At 41.7% G+C, this 25,527-nt stretch overlaps 1 protein-coding gene across 2 annotated transcripts in view; it reads right to left on the bottom strand.

Annotated features, from left to right (window-relative positions):
• Window positions 1-56: 56 nt before the first annotated feature.
• The window catches only part of kcnb2b (potassium voltage-gated channel subfamily B member 2b), a 99,510-nt gene continuing 74,039 nt past the window's right edge, over window positions 57-25,527 (bottom strand). For both annotated transcript variants that reach the window (XM_058060161.1, XM_058060162.1), the window contains one exon: window positions 57-5,709. In XM_058060161.1, the coding sequence (XP_057916144.1) occupies window positions 3,817-5,709 (1,893 nt within the window). In that variant the 3' untranslated portion in view covers window positions 57-3,816. The remainder of the gene's footprint in view (window positions 5,710-25,527) is intronic.

The raw sequence follows: 25,527 nt of genomic DNA, 5'->3' as shown, positions 1-25,527 counted from the left end.
ATCAATTATCAATTTTGGACAATATAGTACAGTAAAATGGAGAATACACAGAAAGGTTGAGTTATATATACATTTATTTGTTATTCTGCATATGCTAATAGACGCCATGGGAAAAAAAAGATGCTCTACAGAAACGTTGACATACATTTTGTACCATGACAAAGTGTTGTCCGTGGCCACATGATCATAATGGACGACGACATGCATACAAAGATGTGGCTTGAAACAGTCTCAGAAACGGTGACGATCTCTTCAGCCAGGACATGTTGGTTAGTGGCAGAATGCACAAAGACAGCTTATGAACGATCGGGAGCATTCTCGCAGAGAAAATAAACACAACCTTTCAACTCGGTACACTCATCCGCTAGCATGGTGAGGGCTATTCAACTAAAACCGTCACATGACCTAAAAACAGCAGGATGCTCTTGTCATATACGGCATCTTTGAATGCTGCATTTACAGCCGTTTCGTCAAAACAGCAAACCGCACCTGTCAAAGAGAGGATCTTTGTCTAGCGTTCTTGTCATAGGTCATTACAAACAACAGCGCGCTCCTGTCATTAAATGATCTTTGACTAGGTCCTCAAAAACTGCAGAAAGCTCCTATCATTTTGAGGATCTTTGACAATTTTTTTTTGCAGAATTCTGTCATTTTAAGGATCTTTGAAGGTCATCTTTGCAGCAGATCCTCAAAAACAGCAGAATGTTCCTATTGTTTGGAGGATTTGGACATGATATTTGACAAACATTTTTGCAGAAGGTCCTCAAAAACAGCAGAATGTTCCTATTGTTTGGAGGATTTGGACATGATATTTGACAAACATTTTTGCAGAAGGTCCTCAAAAACAGCAGAATTCTCCTATCATTTTGAGGATCTGTGGCGACCATTTTTGCAGTAGATCCTCAAAAACAGCACAATGTTCCTACTGTTTGGAGGATTTGGACATGATATTTGACAAACATTTTTGCAGAAGGTCCTCAAAAACAGCAGCATTCCCCTATCATTTTGAAGATCTGTGGCGACCATTTTTGTAGTAGATCCTCAAAAACAGCAGAAAGCTCCTATCATTTTGAGGATATTTGACAAACATTTTTGCAGAAGGTCCTCAAAAACAACAGAATTCTATCATTTTGAGGATCTGTGGCGACCATTTTTGCAGTCGATCCTCAAAAACAGCAGAATGTTCAATATTGTTTGGAGGATTTTGACATGCATTTCTGCACAGGTGTTAAAAAACAGCAGAACACTCCTGTCATATTGAGGATCTTCAACTGGCTTTTTTGCAGTCAATCCTCAAAAACAGCAGAAAGCTCCTATCATTTTGAGAATCTGTGGCAAAAATTTTTGCAGTAGATCCTCAAAAACAGCAGAATGTTCCTATTGTTTGGGAAATTTTGACATGCATTTCTGCACGTGTGTTAAAAAAACAGCAGAACACTCCTGTCATCTTGAGAATTTTTGACGGTAATTTTTGCAGTAGATCCCCAAAAACAGCATAATGCTCTTATCATTTTGAGGATTTTTGACAAGCATTTTTGCATTAAAAACAGCTTAATGCTTTTCTGGATCAAGGATCCATTTTTTGCAGCCAGTCCTTATAGGATCTTTTCATGCTTTTAAAAGCATCCGAGTGCTCACGTCAAATACACAATCTTTGACTGGTGTGTTTACAGTAGCTCCTATCAGAGGACTATGACAGAGCCTTGCCGCAACGTCATATTAAAAATAAAAATACAGTAGTTGTGAAAATGCCCCCCCCCCACCCAACAGAACAAGTTAGTTGAATAGCCCTGACCTTTGACCTATGGTAATATCAGTAGTGTAAGTCACACATCCTGCTCAGGGGGGTCCAAACGAAGGCTTCATCAGTGGTAACATGGACACTGCATTACAACAAAAGGGAGATATGTAAACAAAATGAAAGCCGGAAAAAATCTCGACATCTCCGCGGGAAGCGGTGAACTGTAGGGATACGGGGGGGGGGGGGTCTCTTGATGCCGTGACCAGGGATTCCCAAAGGAAACACAGACCCTTACAACTTAAATCCATCACTGAGGACTTCGCTACTGAGGAGGAAACTCTTCCCGTTTAACAAGACAAGACCAACGTGGATTGGACGCAAATCTTTTTTTGTGTGTGGGGGGGGGCAAGACATCGGAGAGTAGTTGTAGAAAACCTGAGAACTCAATATCTATTACATAAAGACCTGATTTCTGCTATAAAATTAGAGTTTTCTGTACAGCGCTATCGTATATGAACAAAGCCGAATGACGTCGCTGCCTTCTCATCGCGCTATGAAAAGGCACGCATCATTTTCAACCACCGCGCGGCAGGAAACTGTGGTCGTGCTCGTTTTCGTGGTTTTTTGTTTTTTCTTTTTTACAAAAAATAGACTCATTCTTCACATTAAAGTCACAGAACAAAAAAAAAAAATCGTATGTGTGGCCCGTTTTGGATTTTTTTTTTTTAGGTTTCGTTGGTCGGATTTCTAGCAATATATAAAAGGCCCAAAGTGGTCAATTTGGATCCCCATCCCCCCCCCACTTTACCCCTCCCATCTCACAAATTAGATTAATCGTATTAAATTGCACTGTTGTGAGAGTACGGTGTCGGTAATACTGTTTTGCCTCATATTAAAGATATGAAAAATACATTTCTGTCTGTACATTACAAATCCCAAAGACAGACAGAGGAAAATAAAGTGCCACAATTCTTGGCCTGCATAGATTTGCAGTAAGCGGTATTGCACATTCCACACTTTTCTGTGAGAAAACACAACAAATAAGAAGAATTAAAAAAAAAAAAAATGTATCATGTGTCGACGATGAAAAATTCCAGCAATAAATTGGAATCAAAAGGCAACATACAGAAGAGATACTCCCAGTCAAACACAAGAAATCATCATCATAATAATAAAAATCCTTTGGGTTTAAGTTGGACTGAATAAATAATAATAATAAATACAACAAAATCAAATAAACAAAAATGTAATAACTATCATGACCATATAGTGTATTATTATTATTATTATTATAGCCGAAGCTTATCTGTGTGCTTGATTTGGTCCATTCATATAACCGTAAAGCATATATAATAACCGATTATGTATAAATACTCCTAATTCCATATTATGGATCTCAATCTACTTATTTTTTTATTGTATTAATCTACTTTAACTACTTTATTCACTTAATAGAGGACTACTTTTTAAAGGTATATACGCGGGAGAGTACATTTTTAGCAGTTTAGGTGAAGAACAAGGAGGAAAAAACTAGCTTAAAAATGTTAATTACTTTTTGTCATGTGATGCTGAATTGAAACTGAAACCAAACACACACACACACACACACACACACACAGAAAGGGGAACACATTTACACAACAGGTGATATGTTTTTTTTTTTGTTGGTTTTAAATAGATCGCTACAATGTAACACCCAGTTTGTGGGTTTGCCCCGCCCCCCTTTTCACATTGCTAATAATGGTACCTTCCGTTTATTTACAGCAAACTAAGCACCGGAAAATAGTCTTTTAAAATGCATGCTTTTTTTTTTATACATATAAGTTTCATTTTTGAAGTCTTTTATGTACAAGGGGTGGGGGCGTTGGGGGGTGGCTGCACTCCTGCGATGGATTCCGTCCTGTCCTGTCCCGTCCCGACGTGGTGCAGCGCTTTGTTCAGGATTTCACAACAACACAAGTAAAAGGAACTTGCCATGCCATGCAAAAATATCTTGCAGTGTATCGATATCCGTTAGCCGCCCCCTCAGATCTCCCCCAAAAGGTTGCCGCCCCTTAAAGGGTCCCTCCGAGCAGTCACATGCTGGTTTCACAAGTAGGTGACAGGCTACCGTCGCCTGGTATCAGGTGGATGTCGGAGGTAAACATGTGGTTCTCTACTTTATGTCCGCTTTGGTTGGTGTCCGCCCCCTCGGGGGCCCCGACCCCGCCGCCTGGGCTGCAGTTCTGTGCGCCTGACTTAGGCGACGAGGGCGCACCGGAAGCGCCCGCTACCTCCATTAGGTGCTTCTCAGAGGATGGGTCTTCATCGCCGGGTGGGGTGTCGACTACCAACCGCTTCGGGGACAACGGGCCCCCATCGTCGTCGTTGTCGGCCTCTTCTTCCTCATTAGGTGGGAGCAACGGCTCGGAACTTATAAGCGGCGAGGTCTCCCCTTCTGGTGACTCCTCCTCAAGGATGCTGGAACTGATGTCCCCCGGAGACGTGGTACTGGGCGGCGTCGGAGGTCCCTCCGTGGACGTCCTGGTGACTTTAATTTTAAGAGGGTTGTTCCCTCGGAGAGATTTTTGTATGTTCTCTACGGCGCTGCTAAAGCTCTCGCCTTCCCTTATGTGGAGTTCTGAACCGTCACCTGATTCGTAGAAGCCATCTTTGAGGATGTTGTCTTCAGGAATCTGATCCGGATGGGGTCTCAGATCCAAAGTCGGTGGTACGCGTGGGTGTCTGATCTCGCATGGACCGGCTTCCAAAGAAGACCGGACTTCTTTCATTTCCACCTCTTCCTTTAATGTGGTTTCTGGACTTTGAGATCTCTTGGGCGAACCGGGGGCGGTCATGGTGGTGCTCAGCGTACTCGCTGAACTTGCCGTGTTAATATTAGTGAAAGACTGGGACTTGGTCATCTGGTTGTACATCTCCTCCAGTTTTTGCACGTTCAGATGCTGAGGAGTTCTGCTGGTCCATTGCGGACTCCCGGTGGTCGTGATGGTGATACGTTGGGGTGAGCTCTGCGCTACGGAATCCTGGGTTCTTTTATCCGGCGATTTAAGGTTGGTTTCCGAGGTGGCCGATCTGGTGGAGCCGCCCCAGCGGTTCGGTGTCAGATGGTTGTCCAGAGACGTTTTATCGTCTCCTTTCTCCACTACGACGTCAACTAGTTCCATACTACGAGCGAAGGCGTCTTTAAGGTTCATGGATACGATACTTCCATTCCTTTTGGCTCGCTCAAGAGCTTCTCGTCTTTTGATGGCCTTCTCCTGCCTCTTCTGCTCCTTGTAGAACTCTGAGAAGTTGTTGACGATAATGGGAATCGGCAAAGCGATGACCAGTACTCCGGCGATGCAGCAAAGCCCGCCGACTATCTTTCCCAGCAGAGTCTGCGGGTAAATGTCGCCGTATCCCACCGTCGTCATGGTAATGGTGGCCCACCAGAACGAGGCGGGGATACTCGTGAATTTGGTGGCATCTTCGTCCTTCTCAGCGAAGAAGACCAAGCTGGAGAATATCATGATGCCCATGGCGAGGAATAAAATAAGCAAACCGAGTTCGTTGTAGCTCCGCCTTAAGGTGAACCCTAAAGACTGGAGTCCCGTGGAGTGCCTGGCTAACTTCAGGATCCTCAGTATCCTCATGATGCGGAAGATCTGCACCACGCGGCGCACGTTTTGGAACTGCAGTACGCTCTTGTTGGACTCGGTTAGGAAGATGGTGACGTAGTAAGGAAGGATGGCCAACAGGTCGATGACGTTTAGGGGTCCTTTGAAGAACTTCCACTTGTTGGGAGAGGAGAGGAAGCGGAGCAGGTACTCCATGGTGAACCAGGCGATGCACACCGCCTCCACGTGCGCCAGCTGGGGGTTGTCGTTGGCGTGGCCGAACTCGTCCATGACCTGGAGCTCCGGTAAGGTGTTGAGAGACAGAGCGATGGTGGAGAGGACGATGAACAAGATTGATATGATGGCCAGAATCTGTCAACAGAAAGAAGGGAAAATAATGTTATTATATTGACCCCAAAATAAAAAGTACTTTTGCGCTAGTACTAGTATTTGGGTATTTAGGCATGAAAAACAATACATGTTGCTATATAGGATGTGTATATATGCGAAGGGAGGAGGAATCTAAAACAAGAGGGTAAAAATTTTAGGGTAAAAATTTTTAACCACTCTAATAGGTCATAACCTTACAAAGATCTTGGTATGTGTTAGCATGCTACCAGGTATATTGTTAGCATTAAATGCACACTTAGTGCTATCAAGTGTTAGCATGTGAACTGTTAGCATAGTAGCTACAGTACTGCAGTTCGGCATCAACATTGACAGCATTCATGCAAACAAACTGTTAGCATACTAGCTACAGTACTACAGTTTAGTATCAGCATTGGCAACATTCACGCAAACGAATTGTTAGCATACTAACATACTACTACAGTTCGGCATCAGTACTGACAGCATTCACACAAACAAACTGTTAGCATACTAGCTACAGTACTACAGTTCGGCATCAGCATTGACAGCATTCACACAAATGAACGGTTAGCATACTAGCTACAGTACTGCAGTTCGGCTTCAGCATTCACAGCATTCAAGCAAATTAACTGTTAGCATACTAGCTACAGTACTACAGTTCGGTATCAGCATTGACAACATTCAGGCAAACAAACTGTTAGCATAGTAGCTACAGTACTGCAGTTCGGCATTAGCATTGACAACATTCATTCAAATGAACTGTTAGCATAATAGCTACAGTACTGCAGTTTGGCATCAGCATTGAAAGTACTCATTCAAACGAACTGTTAGCATACTACCTACAGTACTGCAGTTTGGTATCAGTATTGACAGCATTCAAGCAAATGAACTGTTAGCATACTAGCTACAGTACTGCAGTTCGGTATTAGCATTGACAGCATTCACGCAAACAAACCGTTAGCATACTAACATACTACTGCTGTTGGGCATCAGCATTGAAAGCATTCACATAAACAATCTGTTAGCATACTAGCTACAGTACTACAGTTCGGTATCAGCATTGACAGCATTCACGCAAACAAACTGTTAGCATACTAACATACTACTGCAGTTCTTGATCATAATGCTAATTAGTGAAGCATGCAACGTTTACTTTTAACCCTTGCCAAACAGAAGGTTATCATTGTTTTTAAAAACAGGATGAATATTCACAGCTAAAGTCTAAACAAAAAATAATCTAAATAAAAAAAAAATGATATAATGTTTGTTTCAAATTGCCTATTATAGCTCAGGTACGGAAATGACTAGAGTGACTTTCATCGAGTGCAATAGATATGCATAAATAGAAGCTTAAAGGAACGAAATAAACGACGTGAATCAAAAAAGCGCGTGCGGGAACGACACCGTGTGCATGCCTCGGAATAAAAAATGAGCCTCACAGTGTGCAAAAGGAATATAAAACACGGGCCAAGCATTGTGTATAAAGTGGATTAATGCGCCCGTTAAAGTAAAGAGTCAAGCAGGAACTAAATAAGTCATTAAGACGTTGAATAAGTGCAGCCTATAGCAACACAATCTACAATTACAACGTATAACGAGGCTACAAATTTTGGCACGATGCGGCGTCTATGTGTGTGTGTGTGTGTGTGTGTTTGAGAGGCAGCGCCACCTGCTGGTGACAGTAAAGCAATCACCATTATGTGAGATCATTAGAGGTTTTACTCATACTGAATGTCACATTAAGACGCTATTGTTCTGCAGGGCCGACAAAATCCCGTGATAAAAATTCATAATCCTGTCCGGGTTAGCTGTAAATCTTTTCCCACGGAAACTGCCCCAAGTTCTTGTCCTCCTTATTAAATTGGTTCATGAGGAGTCATCTTTAGAACTTTGTAATAAAAACCATGCAAAGCAACCGAGAGTGGTGTCACGGCTCACATGAGGAAGTGTTGTCACTAAATGAATGTCACTGCTGCTACTTATTGGGTTAAACCATTTATCAGATAAGCGGGGCAAACCTGCCATGTCTCTTCTCCTGAAGCGCTCGCTGCACACAAAAGGGAGTGAAAACTTGGCAAAAAAAAAAAAAAATGCACCCCCACTGTGTTCATTTTTCTAACCTCTACACTAAGCTACAAAGTGGCGCTGCAAAACAACCCACTGAAAATTTTAGTGCGCTAAGTTGAATCACCGTGAAAATTAGCATGCATGTTTAAGGGACTGACAAAAACATGGAAGAAAAATTTGACAAAAATCGGTCGAAAAACATGGCTGCCATCAAACAAAATGTCTTGGATTTAACAACTAAAGTGGGATCCTTGAGCATGTTAAAGGATCCATTCATTCATTCATTTTCTACCGCTTATCCTCGGCATGTTTTTGGAATGTTTACCGAGTACCCGAAGAGGGTGGAATTGAACTAGGGTCTCCTAACTGCGAGGCCGCTAACCACCCGAGTGCCGTGAAGCCCCTGACATTATTCAAGTTTATTTAATCCTCCTTGGTTAGCAGAATTATTCCCTTTCAGAAGGTCTGACTCAAACCAAAACGTACTCTAACCAAATTATTCATTAATTCATGCATTCATTCATTTTCTACCGCTTATCCTCAGGGTCGCGGGGGTGCTAGAGCCTATCCCAGCTGTCTTCGAGAGAGAGGCGGGGTACACGCTGGACTGGTCGCCTGCCAGCCAATCACAGGGCACATATAGACAAACAACCATTCACACTCACATTCATACCTATGGACAATATGGAGTCGCTAATTAACCTAGCATGTTTTTGGAATGTGGGAAGAAAACCCACGCATGCACGGGGAGAACATGGCCGAAGGTGGAATTGAACCCTGGTTGCACGCTAACCACTCGCCCACTATGCAGCCCAAATCAAACATTATTTACTTATTATTTACTTTAAGCCAAAACAGTCGATGCGCCAGGATCTCTCCTAAGACGGATTTGACCTAAAGACGGCCCGGCAGGGTCACGGTCGGGCCAGTCATGGGATCTGATTGGCTTAGACGGAAGGGTAACGTCTACAGATGATTAGGCGACTTGTGACTCAGAGTCGGAAAAGTAGCCTTTGGACAGCTGACTGGTGCTAATGTCTACTTTAGCATGACAAGGCTCTTTCAGACTATTGTCTATGGGGTTTATTTAGCTAACAATAATCCGAAATTGGGCTGCACGGTGCTTGAGTGGTTAGCGTGCAGACCTCACAGCTAGGAGACCAGGGTTCAATTCCACAAACGGTCATCTCTGTGTGGAGTTTGCATGTTCTCCCCGTGCATGTGTGGGTTTTCTCCGGGTACTCATTCCAAAAACATGCTAGGTTGCTAACATGCTAATTGGCGACTCCAAATTGTCCATAGGTATGAATTGTGAGTGTGAATGGTTGTTTCGCCCAATCACCATGAAACTGACAAGCGAGTCAGTGAGTCTCAACATTTTTGGGGAAGACCTGGGTTCGATTCCGCGCACCGTTTTCCTCCCAAAAACATGCTAGGTTATTTAGCGACTCCAAATTGTCCATAGGTATGAATGTGAGTGTGAATGGTTGTTTGTCTATATGTGCCCTGTGATTGGCTGGCCACCTGTCCAGGGTGTACCCTGCCTCTCGCCCCAAGGCAACTGGGATAGGCTCCAGCACCCCCGCGACGCTCATGAATGAATGAATGAATAATTTGGTTAGAGTACGTTTTGGTTTGAGTCAGACCTTCTGAAAGGGAATCATGACACTAACCAAGGAGGATTAAATAAACTTGAATAATGTCAGGGGCGAGTGGTTAGCGTGCAGGCCTCACAGCTAGGAGACCTGAGTTCAATTCCACCCACTGCGGGTACTCTGTAAACATTCCCAAAACATGCTAGGTTAATTAGCGACTCCAAATTGTCCATAGGTATGAATGTGAGTGTGAATGGTTGTTTGTCTATATGTGCCCTGTGATTGGTTGGCTGGCGACCAGTCCAGGGTGTACCCCGCCTCTCCCTTCCCCTTTCTAGTCCCTTCATCTCATTTATGTTCTCAATTTGTGGGTGGATAAATTGAGCTCTCTCTCAGGGATTATATATATTTTTTGCAGCAGAATCAATCCAGGTGATTAGGGTATGGTAATGGGCATTGATCCCGGGGACTTGTGCGTGGTATTTCATCATCTACCGGCGGTGTGACGACCCCATTAACAACTAAGTGTTAAATGAATGATTTACTGTAATAAGTTCATCGACCGGATCAAGTTGCCTTCATTAATTCCGACACGTGTTTATGGCTAAATTTAAACGGGGGAATACGCTGATGACTTGCTTAGACCGTTCCACTCCAATATTGTCGGAGTTTGTTGACATTCGACTCCAATTTTGCATCAACATTTGCAATAAAAAGGACTGTTGTAGCCCCAAATTACCAGTGACGGAAGCTAACAAGCTAAATACATTACATAGACTTATTCATTCATTCATTTTCTACTGCTTTTCGGGGGGTCGCGCGCGGGGGGGTGGGGGGGGGGGGGGGGGGGGGTTACTGGAGCCTATCCCAGCTGTCTTTGGGTGAGAGGCAAAAAAACAAAAAAAGTAACATGATCGATGGAACAGACGAAATAGGAGTCGATTCGCGGCACATACAAAATATGGTCTGTTCAATGGCTGCCAAACAAGGTGCGAAATCTCGGCGCTTTAGTTAAAAAAAAATCATCAGTGAAGCATAAATATTCCGTTTTTTTTCAACTGTATTATATGTACGCTGTACAGTTATATGTTTTATTACCTACTAATAAATAATTGCAGATATATTTACCAATTTTTGGGCCCCAAAAATGTATTAATTTGCAGGTCCATGAATATTGAGTGTATGCAAATAAAGCTACTGTCATCTTGTGAAGTTCATTCATTCATTCATTTTTTACCGTTTTTTCCTCACGAGGGTCGTGGGGGGGTGCTGGAGCCTATCCCAGCTGTCTTTGGGCGAGAGGCGGGGTTACAAAAAAACAAAAAAATTAACATGATCGATGGAACAGATGAAATAGGAGTCGATTCACGGCACATACAAAAGTATGGTCTGTTCAATGGCTGCCAAATAAAGTGCGAAATCTCGGCGCTTGAGTGAAGTGAAGCATAAACATGCCTTTTTTTTCAACTGTATTATATGTACGCTGTAGAGTTACATGTTTTAATACCTACTAATAAATAATTGCCGACCGAATGAGACATGTTTACTAATTTTTAGGCCCAAAAGTGTATTAATTTGCTGGGTCATGAATATTGAGTCTATGCAAATGAAGCTACTGTCATCTTGTGAAGTTAATTAAAAAAAATACATCAGGAAGTTTCTTGGAGTAACAGATGTTAATGCTAATGCTAATTTTAGAGTCCCGGGCGATTATTTGCATGTGCAAATACATCTTCGGGAGACGTTACGGTTAATGGAAAAGGTATTAATTGAAGTTGTTGCTAAATATCGTAGAGCTGAACATGAAGCTTGAATGCCGATTTTAGCGACGCCAAAGAGTCATCTCTGGAAACCTTCCAGAAACTTCACAAAAAAAACCCCAAAAAAACAGGATATGATTTGGATATTTAGTAGCCACCCACTTTTTTTCCTTGTAGTTCCTCTCATGTTCCGAGCGGTATGGAAGAACGCCAGTTCTTTTTAGAACTGCACCTCAATTTGGAAGCTGTCGTCTTTGGATGAGATAATTACGTTCTCAAGATGAAAAAAAGAGCAAAAATTGATCCATCTGAGTTAATTCCAGATCCAGCAGGCTAACTATCTTTGGCAAGGCTGCATGAAAATGAAGGCTTATTAGTTCAACAAAGCCTAAACTAAGCTGTGCATATATCTTTTAAAAAGCCTCCACGGTTGGGGGGGGGGGGGGGGTCAACAACGGCGGTGAATCAGAAACCCTGCTGCGTCGCTACGAGTAATTTGCCTCGTCATCAGTCAGCAAGTTTATACGTAGCGGTCCTCGGTGTTTTAAGTTGGGGGCACAGCGCAGAGTGTAAATTGCATGGCTCTGTCTCTCAGTGAGGGGCCTCCCAATCAGCATGAGGGGGCGCGCTTTGCATATTAAGCATTTTTCCACTCAAAGCTCCACATTCGTGATTCCGACTGTCCTTGCTGATGGTAATAGCGGCTAAGTGCTAAATCTACATTGGGTATGTTTGTCAACAGAAGATGTGGAATAACCCTAAATGGACAGAGGTCAGAATAACGGTCTCAAACCGGGACCCACGTCGCAACTCACTTTTATTTAAGTCTAAACCAAGCAAATATATTTGTTTATCATAATTACTTGCCCAAAGTGCATTTTAAAGTAACGATGAAAGCAGTTCAAGAATAAGATGCCCGCATGCATACAAATGTAGTCCTCCCTCGCCGCAGATGTTATTAAAACAGCGCTGTTCCGTGCTCAAAATTCCAAGCATGGTTATAATTCATAATGCCGCCTACAGAGAACATACTAACTCCTTATTTCTAAAATCACAAATACTTCAACTTAAGATATAGTTCATCTTCAAAACAGCTAAAATAATGCATAAGGCTAAAAATAACCAATTAGCTAAAAATGTCACGTAATACTTCTCTACAAAAGATGAGAAATATGATATCAGGGAAGAACTACATTTGAAAAACTTTGAAAGACAAACAACCATTCACACTCACATTAATACCTATGGACAATTTGGAGTCGCCAATGAGCATGTTAGCAACCTAGCATGTTTTTGGAATGTGGGAGGAAAACCCACGCATGCATTGTATGGTCAAAAAATAAAATAAAAAAAATTGTTTTAATTTTTAATTTGTTTTAAATTAATTTGTTTGATTTAATTTAATTTGTATGAATTTAATTCAATTTGTTTTAATTTGTTTGAATTTAATTCAATTTGTTTTAATTTGTTTTAATGTAATTCAATTTGTTTTAATGTCATTCAATTTGTTTTAATTTGTTTTAATTTAATTTAATTTGTTTTAATTTAATTTGTTTTAATTTAATTTAATTTGTTTTAATTTGTTTTAATTCAATTTGTTTGAATTTAATTTAATTTGTTTTAATTTAATTTGTTTTAATTTAATTTGTTTTAATTTGTTTGAATTCAATTTGTTTTAATTTAATTTAATTTAATTAGGAAAGCAGGAAGTGAACAAATGTAACAGTTACTGATTGTAAAAGTACCAGATGGAGGGGTAGGATTTAATAAGCTTTGCTTCTTCCTACTCCTTTTGGACATGTTGAACTGTGAACTGATTATGTGATGCATTCAATTGTAATCTGATGCATGTTCAAATGAAATTAAACCATTACCATTACCATATTTCTGGTCTAAATGACCGAGTGGTTAGCACTCAGGCTTCACAGCTAGGAGACCCGAGTTCGATTCCACCCTCATACCGTCTCTGTAGCCAGGAAGTAGCACACAAATAAACAAATAGTCCCACGCTACCTTGTTGGCGAAGGTAAAAACATTTTTCCGCATTTTCCCTGCAATGACCAACACCAGCAACCACCTCGCTCTCTTTGTTTTCAGCCGCTGCTGCTGATGTTGATGTGAAAGTCACCAGTAAGTGGCCGCAAGGTGACGTCGAGGGCAGTGGTGATGGACAGATTACAGAGGAAGGGCGCAGAGAGCGAGATAAAAGAGTGCAACAAAGATCAGTGAGATTAGAAGTTTTGCCAAACATGGAAAAAAAAAAAAAAAAAGGGTCTGAAAGTCGCCTTGATTAGGTTCCAGCAACACCTGGAATAATCAGGAACTTGTCCAAATCCTTATTTAACGTGACTTTCCTCACTGTCCTTTGTTTTTTCCGAAAAGTGCTTAGTCAGGAAATGTGAACAAATATGACTGACAGTTCATGTGCCGCCACATCTGTCCTGAATATAATCCGCGGAACGTGAGACGGAGTAGCGAACGGTGGATATAGCGATCTATTTCAGCCGAGGAGTGGCTTTAAATAGATTTATCGATAACCGCATTGCTAAATTTCTCTCTGAGGGTGACAGCAGGAACTGTTTTTTTTTTGCTACGTTAAATGCTTAGCAACACCCGGTCAGCATGTGTGTGACTTGCATTTGCATAAATTAAATTTTTTTTGCGACTGTAAAAAAAAAAAAAAAAAATGATTGAACGTGTCTTGTTAAAGGTGAAATGTCACACTTTGAAGCAGTTAACGCTGATGAATTGTCCATGCAGCACGTCAGGCTAATTTCATATTTTATGGAAGACACATCAATCTATCAAAAAAAAAAAAAAAAAAAGTGGTTTGCTGACACGGCTGTGTTGCCTGATCCATGCAGCAAAGGAAAAGAACTCCATAAATATTTCATACACAGCACAGTCCCGCTTCTGAGCACCAAACAAAATATTTCTCCAGTATCATTTCAATAAATAAATGCAAAAATATGGCATATATGCGGGGGTGGCTTTGAACAATATGTTTACAAGAGTGTGAAAAGAAACCAGATGTAGTTTTCCAATGAGCTGTAAAGAAAGAAAATGAGGAGTAGTAATTGATTTGTGGCGGTGTCGTCCATTTAAGAGTATACTCACACAAAAGAGAGAAAAATTGCCAATACGGTGCATGCGCCCCTGCTGTGTTGCCTATGCTTTTATTTGTGGACAATACAAAACATGGTAGCATTGTTTTTTTTAACGCGGGATTGATGTAAAAGCTACAAAAACACTCACTGTGAGTTAAGGTTGTTTCGTTCAATCACCGTGAAACTGTCTCAACATCTATTTTCGGGAAAACCTGGGTTCGATTCTCCGCAGTTTTTTCTCCCAAAAACATGCTAGGTTAATTAGCGACTCCAAATTGTCAATAGGTATGAATGTGTGCGCCCGAAGACAGCTGGGATAGGCTCCCTCTCACATGCCGAAAACATGCTACGTTGCTAACATGCTAATTAGCGACTCCAAATTGTCCATAGGTATGAATGTGAGTGTGAATGGTTGTTTGTCTATATGTGCCCTGTGATTGGCTGGCCACCAGCCCAGGGTGTACCCCGCCTCTTGCCCGAAGACAGCTGGGATAGGCTCCAGCATCCCCCGTGACCCTTGTGAGGATAAGCGGTAGAAAATGAATGAATTAATCAATGAATAATTCGGTTAGAGTACGTTTTGGTTCGAGTCGGACCTTCTGAAAGGGAATCATCACACTAACCAAGGAGGCTTAAATAAACTTGAATAATGTCAGAGGCTGCACGGTGTTCGAGTGGTTAGTGCGCAGGCCTCACAGCTAGGAGACCCGAGTTCAATTCCACCCTCTCAGGGTACTCCGGAAACACTCCAAAAACATGCTAGGTTAATTGGCAACTCCAAATTGTCCATAGGTATGAATGTGAGTGTGAATGGTTGTTTGTCTATATGTGCCCTGTGATTGGCTGGCCACCAGTCCAGGGTGTACCCCGCTTGAAGACAGCTGGGATAGGCTCCAGCACCCCCTGCCCCCCTTGCGAGGATAAGCAGTAGAAAATGAATGAATTTCACCACAAGCCCCCATGTATTTATATAGCTTATATAGTGTACTGTGTGCCCCCTAGTGGCTGTAAACAGCATAGGTGACTGCTATAACAACATAACATCCACATTTTTTGTTATTGAGTCATGTTTTGAGGAAAAGTCATGGAGTTAGAATCTAAGACTAAAGAAAAATAATTGCACCCCTGCATTAGTATGGATGCTGAGATCTCCACACACTTTCCCCCTCAAATGTCACGTTATCACATATGGTTGGAATTCATCATGGTAATCTCTCGGACTGATAGCTTGAAATTGAATCCCCCCCCCCCCCCCCCCCCAAGGGACCTCTCAAGCTTCTTCTTCTTTACGGTTAAAATCCTTGTCCATCATCCAGCAGCTCACTGGTAAAGGCTGTGGATCACAGAAGAAAGAAAGTTAAAGCTGCTGCTTTTTGTTCTTTGACGTCCCATGATGCAGCAGAGTGTACTTGAAGATGACGGCGGAAATTCTCTTCAGATTTTTTTGACAGTTTTTTTTTCGGAAAAGCGAGGTGAGGGATGTTGGGTTTGTGTTCCCCTCTTCACTCTTGAGGTTTTAGTGGTTTTTATCTGTGAAAGTCGAGGTGACGGCAGAGTCATTCTTATTCCGAGTAAATTCCAGGAAAGCACCGCACACGTATGCCTTTCGTCGGTGCTCCATCTTCCCCAGCCTCCTTCTGCCTCTGAGCTCAGATGGATGATGTTATCAGGAGACTCCAGGGGTGGGAGGGTTTTAAGAAGCAGGGACCGTGTAAGCTATGCTATGTTTTTGCAGTTATTAGCATGCGTGCATGCATGCAGGCGAGCATGTTATGAACTCTTGCGTTTGTGTGTTTCTTTCCTCCTTGTAAACGTCGTTGCGCAATGATAAACACGGTGGTCGCTCCCGAGCCACAGGGGCCATTGTGTTCTTAGCAGCAATTATTCTTACCCCTGCTGACTGCTCCATCTTCTTCACAAACCCCTGCAGGTCCTCAGGACCGCTTAGAATTGAGTATCGTGAAACTATTCTATGTATGACGCAATCATACATGCATGAAAAATACATTTATAAAACATGGACAGTGGAGGTGCTGGAGCCTATCCCAGCTGTCTTCGGGCAAGAGGCGGGGTATACACCCAGGACTGGTCGCCAGCCAGCCAATCACACAGCACATATAGACAAACAACCATTCACACTCACAATTTGGAGTCGCTAATTAGCATGTTAGCAACCTAGCATGTTTTTGGAATGTGGGAAGGAGCTTATCCCAGCTGTCTTCGGGTGAGAGGCGGGGTACACCCTGTAACGGTCGCCAGCCAATCACAGGGCACATATAGACAAACAACCATTCACACTCACATTCATACCTATGGACAATTTGGAGTCGCTAATTAGCATGTTAGCAACCTAGCATGTTTTTGGAATGTGGGAAGGAGCCTATCCCAGCTGTCTTCGGGTGAGAGGCGGGGTACACCCTGTAACGGTCGCCAGCCAATCACAGGGCACATATAGACAAACAACCATTCACACTCACATTCATACCTATGGGCGATTTGGAGTCGCTAATTAACTTAGCATGTTTTTGGAGTGTTTCCGGAGTACCCGGAGAGGGTGGAATTGAACTCAGGTCTCCTAGCTGTGAGGCCTGTGCGCTAACCACTCGGACACCGTGCAGCCTCTGACATTATTCAAGTTTATTTAATCCTCCTTGGTCATGATTCCCTTTCAGAAGGTCCGACTCAAACCAAAACGTACTCTAACCAAATTATTCATTCATTCATTTTCTGCCGCTCATCCTCACAAGGGTCGCGGGGGTGCTGGAGCCTATCCCAGCTGTCTTCAGGCAAGAGGCGGGGTACACCCTGGACTGGTGGCCAGCCAATCACAGGGCACATATAGACAAACAACCATTCACACTCACATTCATACATATGGACAATTTGGAGTCGCTAATTAACCTAGCATGTTTTTGGAATGTGGGAGGAAGTCGGAGTACCTGGAGAAAAACCCATGCAAACTCCACACAGAGATGGCCGAGGGTGGAATTGAACTCGGGTCTCCTAGCTGTGAGGTCTGCGCGCTAACCACTCAACCACCGTGCAGCCGAGTAGTGAAACTAAGCATGGGGGATGGTATATTTCATAAAGTAACACCTCCATCTTTTTGGTGGTCACTAAGGAGTCAGGCCAATTGATGGAGGACGATGATGAACCCTAACAGCACCTCGTCTTCCTCGAGTACTCTACCCGAACATTGTCTGTTGTCAACCTCAATGCTGCCTCACACACACACACACACACACACACACACACACACACACACACACACACACACGTCTCACGTTTCTTTCATGTTATGTGCCAGACTTGCAAATCTCAATCAGGGCGGATTGATTGTTATTCAGCATCACTTCCAAGGGCAGAGTCGCTCCTTTATAACGGAACTGACACATTGTATCCATCACAAGCAGGAGACTTGGAAGGTACTTCGAGGGCTTCTTTTTGGGTGGGAAATACGGATTTTACTCATTGTATCATTTAAATATGTATATGCAGACAAGGGATGATGAATCGTAGGACTTACTATACTAGGTTTAGCCAATAACTACATACAATATGACTTTTTAAAAATGTCACCGCCGCTTCACGATCTATTCCGTGCTCTGAGCTTTTCATGCGTCTCCTTCTGGGAAAAAAAAAACAAAAAAAAAACGGGGTAAGAGATCTAGCGAAATATGAACCAAAGTCTGTTTACCGCCAGAGACAGCGGCGACTGACAACAAGGTTTCTTTGCTAATGAGATGCACCCTCCTGTTGTGTGCATGAATATATGCATGAGTGACACTGTTAAGATACGCATGGCAGCTGCAACAGACACAAAACAACAACAACATTAAAAAAAAAAGAGGCTGTCGATAAACAAAAATGGCCTGTAAAGACATTTATAGAGACGTGCTATCATGGGAAATGTAAACATGCCCTCTTGTGGCAGTGGACGGCACTACTGACTGATATTTACGGTATCGATCCTTCAAAACAGCGAAGACATACAAGATTTTTTTTGCAGTAGGTCCACAAAAACAGTCGAACTTTCCCGTCATATACAGAATTTAAAGTGTTTTTGCTGTGGCTTCTTAAAAATAGCAGTCACATAGAAAATATTTGACTAGCACATTTTCAGGAGATCCTAAAAAAAAACGGCAAAACCTGTCATGTAGATAATCTATTAAGTTTTTGCATTAGGTCCTCAAAAACAGCAGAACGCTCCAATCATATACGGCATTTTTGCTGTTCCTCCCTAAAAACAGCAAAATTTTTGTAATAGATCCTTAAAAACAGCAAAGCACTCCTGTCCAATAAAGCATCTTTAGTGTTTTTGTTGTATAGAATGTCTTTGACTATGTCTATTTTTGAAAGTAGATCCATAAAAACAGCAGATGGCTCATCTCACATAGAAAATATTTGACTCGGACATTTTCAGTAGATCCTTACAAACAGCAGAACACGCCTGTCAAGTAGAAAATCTCCAACATTTTTGGAGTAGATCCACAAAAACAGCAGAACACTCCCGTCACAGAGAGGATCTTTGACTTTTTTGCAGTACTACTACTGTGATTAAAAAAAAGAGTCAAAAACATCATAACACCCCCGTTATATAGAAGATCTTTACAAGCATCTTTAAAATAGATCCTTAAAAACAGCAGAGCACTCCTGTCATATTGAGCATCGTTAGCGTTTTTGCTGAATTAGATCCCTCCTGTTGTATAGAATGTCTATTTTTTTTAAGTAGATCCATAAAAACAGCAGCAGCAGAACACGCCTGTCAAGTTGAAAATCTCCAACTTTTTTGGAGTAGATCCTCAAAAACAGCAAAACACTCCCATCACAAAGAGGATCTTTGACTTTTTCGCAGTACCACTACTGTGATTAAAAAAAGAGTAATCGTCGTTGACACATTTTTCTCACTAGGTCCTTAAAAACAGCATAACACCCTCTTTATATAGAAGATCTTTACAAGCATTTTTTAAATAGATCCTTAAAAATAGCAGAGCACTCCTGTCATATAGAGCATATGTAGCGTTTTTTTTGCTGGATTGGATCCTCCGGTTGTATAGAACGTCTATTTTTGAAAGTAGATCCTTAAAAACAGCAGAACACGCCTGTCAAGTTGAAAATCTCCAACGTTTTTTGGACTAGATCCTCAAAAACAGCAGAACACTCCCGTCACAGAGAGGATCTTCACAGTACCAATACTGTAACACAAAGAGTCATCATCGTTGACATGTTTTTCTCACTTGATCCTTAAAAACAGCATAACTCCCCCGTTATATTGAAGATCTTTACGAGCATTTTAGAGCCTTAAAAACAGCAGAAAATGTTTGCTTTTGCAAAATATCCTTAAAAACAGGAGGATCGTCGACTAGTGTTTTTTGCAGTAGATCCTTAAAAACAGCAGTTCTATCATTTAATGATATTTGACTCGTTTTTTTTAGCATCACATTCCTAAAAACAGCAAAGCACACAGATCTGTGACCAGTAAGTGTTTCATCATCCAAGTTTTATGATATGGTTGAGCCTTGTGTTGCTGTTCTACACAAAAATAAGTAGTTCAACAATGGAAAAAGGAGAAAAAAACGCCTTTCCCTACGCTGACGACACGACTTTTTAACAAGTAACAAGTGACAAGGATGCAAGCGGTTATCTTAGCTTCAACCTTTAACAACAACAACAACACGTGCTGTGACTCATGCTGGATCATACTCAGTGGTCGTTTGGGAACAAAGGAACAGCCAACAGACCACAATGTGACTGTGAAAAAAAATGAATGAGTGAGAGGGGAAAAAAAAAAAAAAAAAAAGAAAGAGGCTGATATGAATGAGCAATTGAGCCGAGTGGCTTTTTTACGGCAAGCAGGGCGAGCCGATAAGGCAGCCGCAATGAAAGAGCACATTTCACAGCCGGGGGAAACTGACGACGGCGAGGTTCGGGTGCAACACCAACCAGGTAACCGTTTCCATGGTGTTCCGATCAGACTTGTGTGTATGTGTGTTTGTGTGTGTGTGTGCACACCTTGCGTGGGTGGGGTGCACCAATAGAGGCCAAGGGAGAGCATTATTGACAGGACGCCTGTCTTTGAGAGATCCGATTGGGACGCCCACGCTCTTCATGGGGGATTTCCTTTAATTAATCCAAATGAGGACACACTTGAAATGCACACACACACACACACACACACACACAAATCTACATGCACTACTGCGGCCACTAGGGTGAAGAATAGCTCTCATTTGTAAATGGTTCAATCTCCTCAAGGATAAAACACTGTATCCAACCAGACATCTTCTGGAGTCCTTGGAAAGGTAATCAACATACCGGATTTTCTGGACTATAAGTCGCTCCAGAGTATAAGTCGTACAAGGCCAAAAATGCATAATTAGGTAGAAAAAAACATACATAAGTTGCACTGGAGTATAAGTCGCACAAGGCCAAAAATGCATAATTAGGTAAAAAAAAAAAAAAAACATACATAAGTCGCTCCGGAGTGTAAGTCGCACAAGGCCAAAAATGCATAATTAAGTAAAAAAAAAAACATACATGAGTCGCTCCGGAGTATGTCCCACTAAGCCAAAAATGCATAATTGGGTAGAAAAAAAACATACATAAGTTGCACTGCAGTATAAGTCGCACAAGGCCAAAAATGCATAATTAGGTAGAAAAAAACATACATAAGTCTGACTGGACTATAAGTTGCACAAGGCCAAAAATGCATAATTAAGGTAGAAAAAAACATACATAAGCTGCACTGCAGTATATGTCGCACAAGGCCAAAAATGCATAATTAGGTAGAAAAAACATACATAAGTTGCTCCGGAGTATAAGTCGCACAAGGCCAAAAATGCATAATTAGGTAGAAAAAAACATATATAAGTCGCACTGGAGTATAAGTCGCACAAGGACAAAAATGCATAATTTGGTAGAAAAAAACATACATAAGTCGCACTGGAGTATAAGTCGCACAAGGCCAAAAATGCATAATTAGGTAGAAAAAAACATACATAAGTCGCACTGGAGTATAAGTCGCACAAGGACAAAAATGCATAATTAGGTAGAAAAAAACATACATAAGTCGGACTAGAGTATAAGTCGCACAAGGCCAAAAATGCATAATTAGCTAGAAAAAAACATACATAAGTCGCACTGGAGTATAAGTCGCACAAGGCCAAAAATGCATAATTTGTTAAAAAAAAATACATAAGCTGCACTGGAGTATAAGTCGCACAAGGCCAAAAATGCATAATTAGGTAAAAAAAAAACCCAGACATAAGTCACTCCGGAGTATGTCGCACAAAGCCAAAAATGCATAATTAGGTAGAAAAAAACATACATAAGTCGCACTGGAGTATAAGTCACACAAGGCCAAAAATGCATAATTAGGTAGAAAGAAACATACATAAGTCGGTCTAGAGTATAAGTCGCACAAGGACAAAAATGCATAATTAGGTAGAAAAAAATCATACATAAGTCGCTCCGGAGTATGTCGCACAAAGCCAAAAATGCATAATTAGGTAGAAAAAAACATACATAAGTCGCACAAGGCCAAAAATGCATAATCAGGTAGAAAAAAACATACATAAGTCGCTCCGGAGTATAAGTCGCACAAGGCCAAAAATGCATAATTAGGTAGAATAAAACCATACATAAGTCGCACAAGGCCAAAAATGCATAATCAGGTAGTAAAAAACATACATAAGTCGCTCCGGAGTATAAGTCCCACACAGCCAAAAATGCATAATTAGGTAGAAAAAAACATATTCAAAACATCTTCAACACCTTCAAAAATATATATAATTCTGTCATTAACACACATTCATAGAATATTAACAATTTGATGACTGCTATCTATTAGCTGTCATTTGCATTGTTGGTAAATGTTGCATTCAGGAAAACTATACACTGATTAATGTACAAAAATCTAAACTGGTCCAGCCAGACGCCTGAAAAAGCAACATGGGCCGACTTGGACGAATTGTGGTCATCCGGCTTAAGGTCCAGTCAAATCAGGTAATTAGTGCTGCTGCGTCGGAGCAGGTATTGGATTAACAAATCTGTGCGTATAAGACAATAATCTCCCACAACATTTCCGCAAACACCAGCGAGGTTTCCACTCAGGGGGGGTTAGAAGATAAAAAGCTAGGTGTGTGGTTATCAGTAACTGCTTCCATCCTTCGTAAATATGGACGTCAATCCTATTACAATTATCCCGAATCATTCATGGATGAAGTGCTATGAAGGAAATTGTTTGTATATTCGACATTCCACAAACAAAAAGCCGGAGCGCAGGCGGGAGTACAAGAGTACAAGAGTACAAGAGTACAAGGATACAAGGATACAAGGAGAGCCCCCCTGCTGCTGTTACTCAACACGTTGTACACACATACACACAATGGGTTAAACACAATGCTGCATTCAAGTGTGTGGGCCGACGGTTGGACAAAAACGACAGCCAAAGGTGATAATAATAAAACAGTCATTGTTAGATGCTCGTAAGTGCCAACAGCTGAACTGCTTTAAAGACCTCAAAATGTAGCGGAATGATCCAAAAAGTGGGAGAGTTTTCTGGAAAAATATGCTTTTTATTCCAAAAGAATAACCGAAAAACCAAAGATTATTGCAACCAAAAAGTATTTATCGTAGTTCCACTTCATTTTACTTCTTTTTCACAGTGGTTAACATTCACACTCACATTCATAGCTATGGACAATTTGGAGTCGCTAATTAACCTAGCATGTTTTTGGAATGCACGGGGAGAACATGCAAACTCCACACAGAGATGGCCGAAGGTGGAATTGAACCCTGGTCTATTAAGCTGTGAGGTCTGTGCGCTTATTCACTCGACTATCGTGCCGCCTCGGCCATTTTTTATACTTGAAAATACATAATTTAGGCAAAAAAAAATGCTTAAAAATGCATTTTACTATGAAATCCAGGGAATATCACTTATACTGATGATTTATTGTGAAGGGTTAATTTCAGCCAAATTTGCCACTAGGTGGCGCAGCAGATCATGAGAAATCCCAGAGTTTGCCCACCCCACCCCCAAGTGGTATACATTATGGTTATCTACAACCGCACATTTGGAGCTTAAAGAGCATTAGTTGCCACAAGTGATGCACATTAGGCGTAATGTCTTGTAAAGTGATTCCTCACTGGGCGTGATGGATGCGTTTGCGGCGATACTAAAACACACACACACACACACACAGGAAATAGTTTAAGCTACGTGATACTTCAAGCAACTGTTGATATTTTTATTCCCAAACTCTAAATTTACACACCACCGTGTCAGAAAATCCCCTAATCAATGTCAAATATTGATCCCCTTTCATTAAGTCCAGTCACAGGCTCTCACAGTGGGTGACTTCTAATGGACTTGGAAAAATCCATTTTTTTTTTAAAGTCAGACACAGACAGCTTTGCAGGAAACGACATGATTATTAAATTATTACAACTTCCTGCTTTCTTCCTGCCTGCACCACAATGACTGTGCTGCACTGTGACACACGACACCGATGGAACACAAATAACACGGACCGCATTTGTAGCATGTGAAGATGATATTCCTGTAGGGAATGCTTTTATATATATGTGTGTGTGTGAGAAGGAGATGATGTCATTCCAGCATGACAAACAGCAACAGTGTGGAGGTCCAGGCTGCCAGTGTCTAAATTAGGCTGCGGACCGCTTTCTGATGTCATCGGGGGTTGGAAGGGTTGGGTTTTTACAAACAGTTGTCACATGAGCGGCAGTGATTTTAACCTTGGCGTCTACATGACATTGCACGCCGCGCACCAGCTCCTGTTTCATTGACGCTGTGATAAAACACACCCTTGTTTGTCTGCTGGATGTTGCACCAATAAAAGACCGGAAAAATATACAATTAGGAAAAGTCATAATAATATACTAATAACTCATTCAATAGCAAAATTGAAGTCAGACATTTTTATAAACCACAACATTCATTTTCTACCAACTTTATTGGTCGCCAGCCAATCACAGGGCACATATAGTCAAACAACCATTCACACTCACATTCATACCTATGGACAATTTGGAGTTGCTAATTAACCTAGCATGTTTTTGGAATGTGGGAGGGAGTCTATCCCAGCTGTCTTCGGGCAAGAGGCGGGGTTCACACTGGACTGGTCAGCAGCCAATCACAGGGCACATATAGTCAAACAACCATTCACACTCACATTCATACCTATGGACAATTTGGAGTCGCTAATTAACCTAGCATGTTTTTGGAATGTGGGAGGGAGTCTATCCCAGCTGTCTTGGGGCAAGAGGCGGGGTTCACACTGGACTGGTCAGCAGCCAATCACAGGGCACATATAGACAAACAACCATTCACACTCACATTCATACCTATGGACAATTTGGGAGGAAACCCACACATGCACGAGCATGACCAAGCCGGGAATCGAACTCAGGTCTCCTAGCTGTGTGGCCTGCATGCTAACCACTCATCCACCATGTAGCCTATTTTTCAATTATTGTTGTTTTAATTGTATTTTTACATTGTTCTGCAAAAAACAACATTATTTTTTGTTCATTTGGCATCCAGGAAATAATAAAAAAGAAGTAAAAAAAATTACAAATTACCTAAAGAAAATTAAATAATAAATAATAAATAATAAATAATAAAATAATAAAATAATAAATAATAAATAATAAATAATAAATAATAAATAATAAATAATAAATAATAAATAATAAATAATAAATAATAAATAATACCAATAACACCAATAAATCAGTAAAGGAAAATGTGAAAAAGTAAAATTAATAAAAAAACATACAAAATAATCAAATGACACTAATTAAAATTGAACTAAAACTAATGTAAAACTGAGCATTAGCAGAATGCTAATAATAATTAAAACTGCAAGCAGTGATGAGCGGGCTCGAGCACCCCGACGCGGTCGGGGGTACGCGCGGGTCGGGGGTACACGCGGGTCGAGGTCGCGCGCGTGTTCGGACGGGCGCGCGGACGCACCGTACGAAAAACCGCAACGATGGGATAAGCGGTAAGGGAGTTACGGCACTTGCAATTTTCCGCCCGGAGGGGGCGACGCCGGCGGCGAGGCTGGTGCGCGGTCACGTCCCGTCCGGCGCCCCGAACCGCCATAAAAAAATTTGCGACGATCGGACCATGCGGTAGGTACTTGCGGCGGATATACGTTTCCGCCTGTGGGTGGCGCTATACAGTCTATGCGCCCACACGGTAACGGACCGGAGGGTACCCCGAACCACCAGAAAAAATTAGGTGCCGATCCGACCGTGCAGAAG

This window comes from Doryrhamphus excisus, chromosome 21 (assembly GCF_030265055.1).
Source record: "Doryrhamphus excisus isolate RoL2022-K1 chromosome 21, RoL_Dexc_1.0, whole genome shotgun sequence".
NCBI lineage: Eukaryota > Metazoa > Chordata > Actinopteri > Syngnathiformes > Syngnathidae > Doryrhamphus > Doryrhamphus excisus.
Note: the sequence above shows the minus strand (reverse complement) of the source record. Positions and strands in the feature narration are given on the sequence as shown.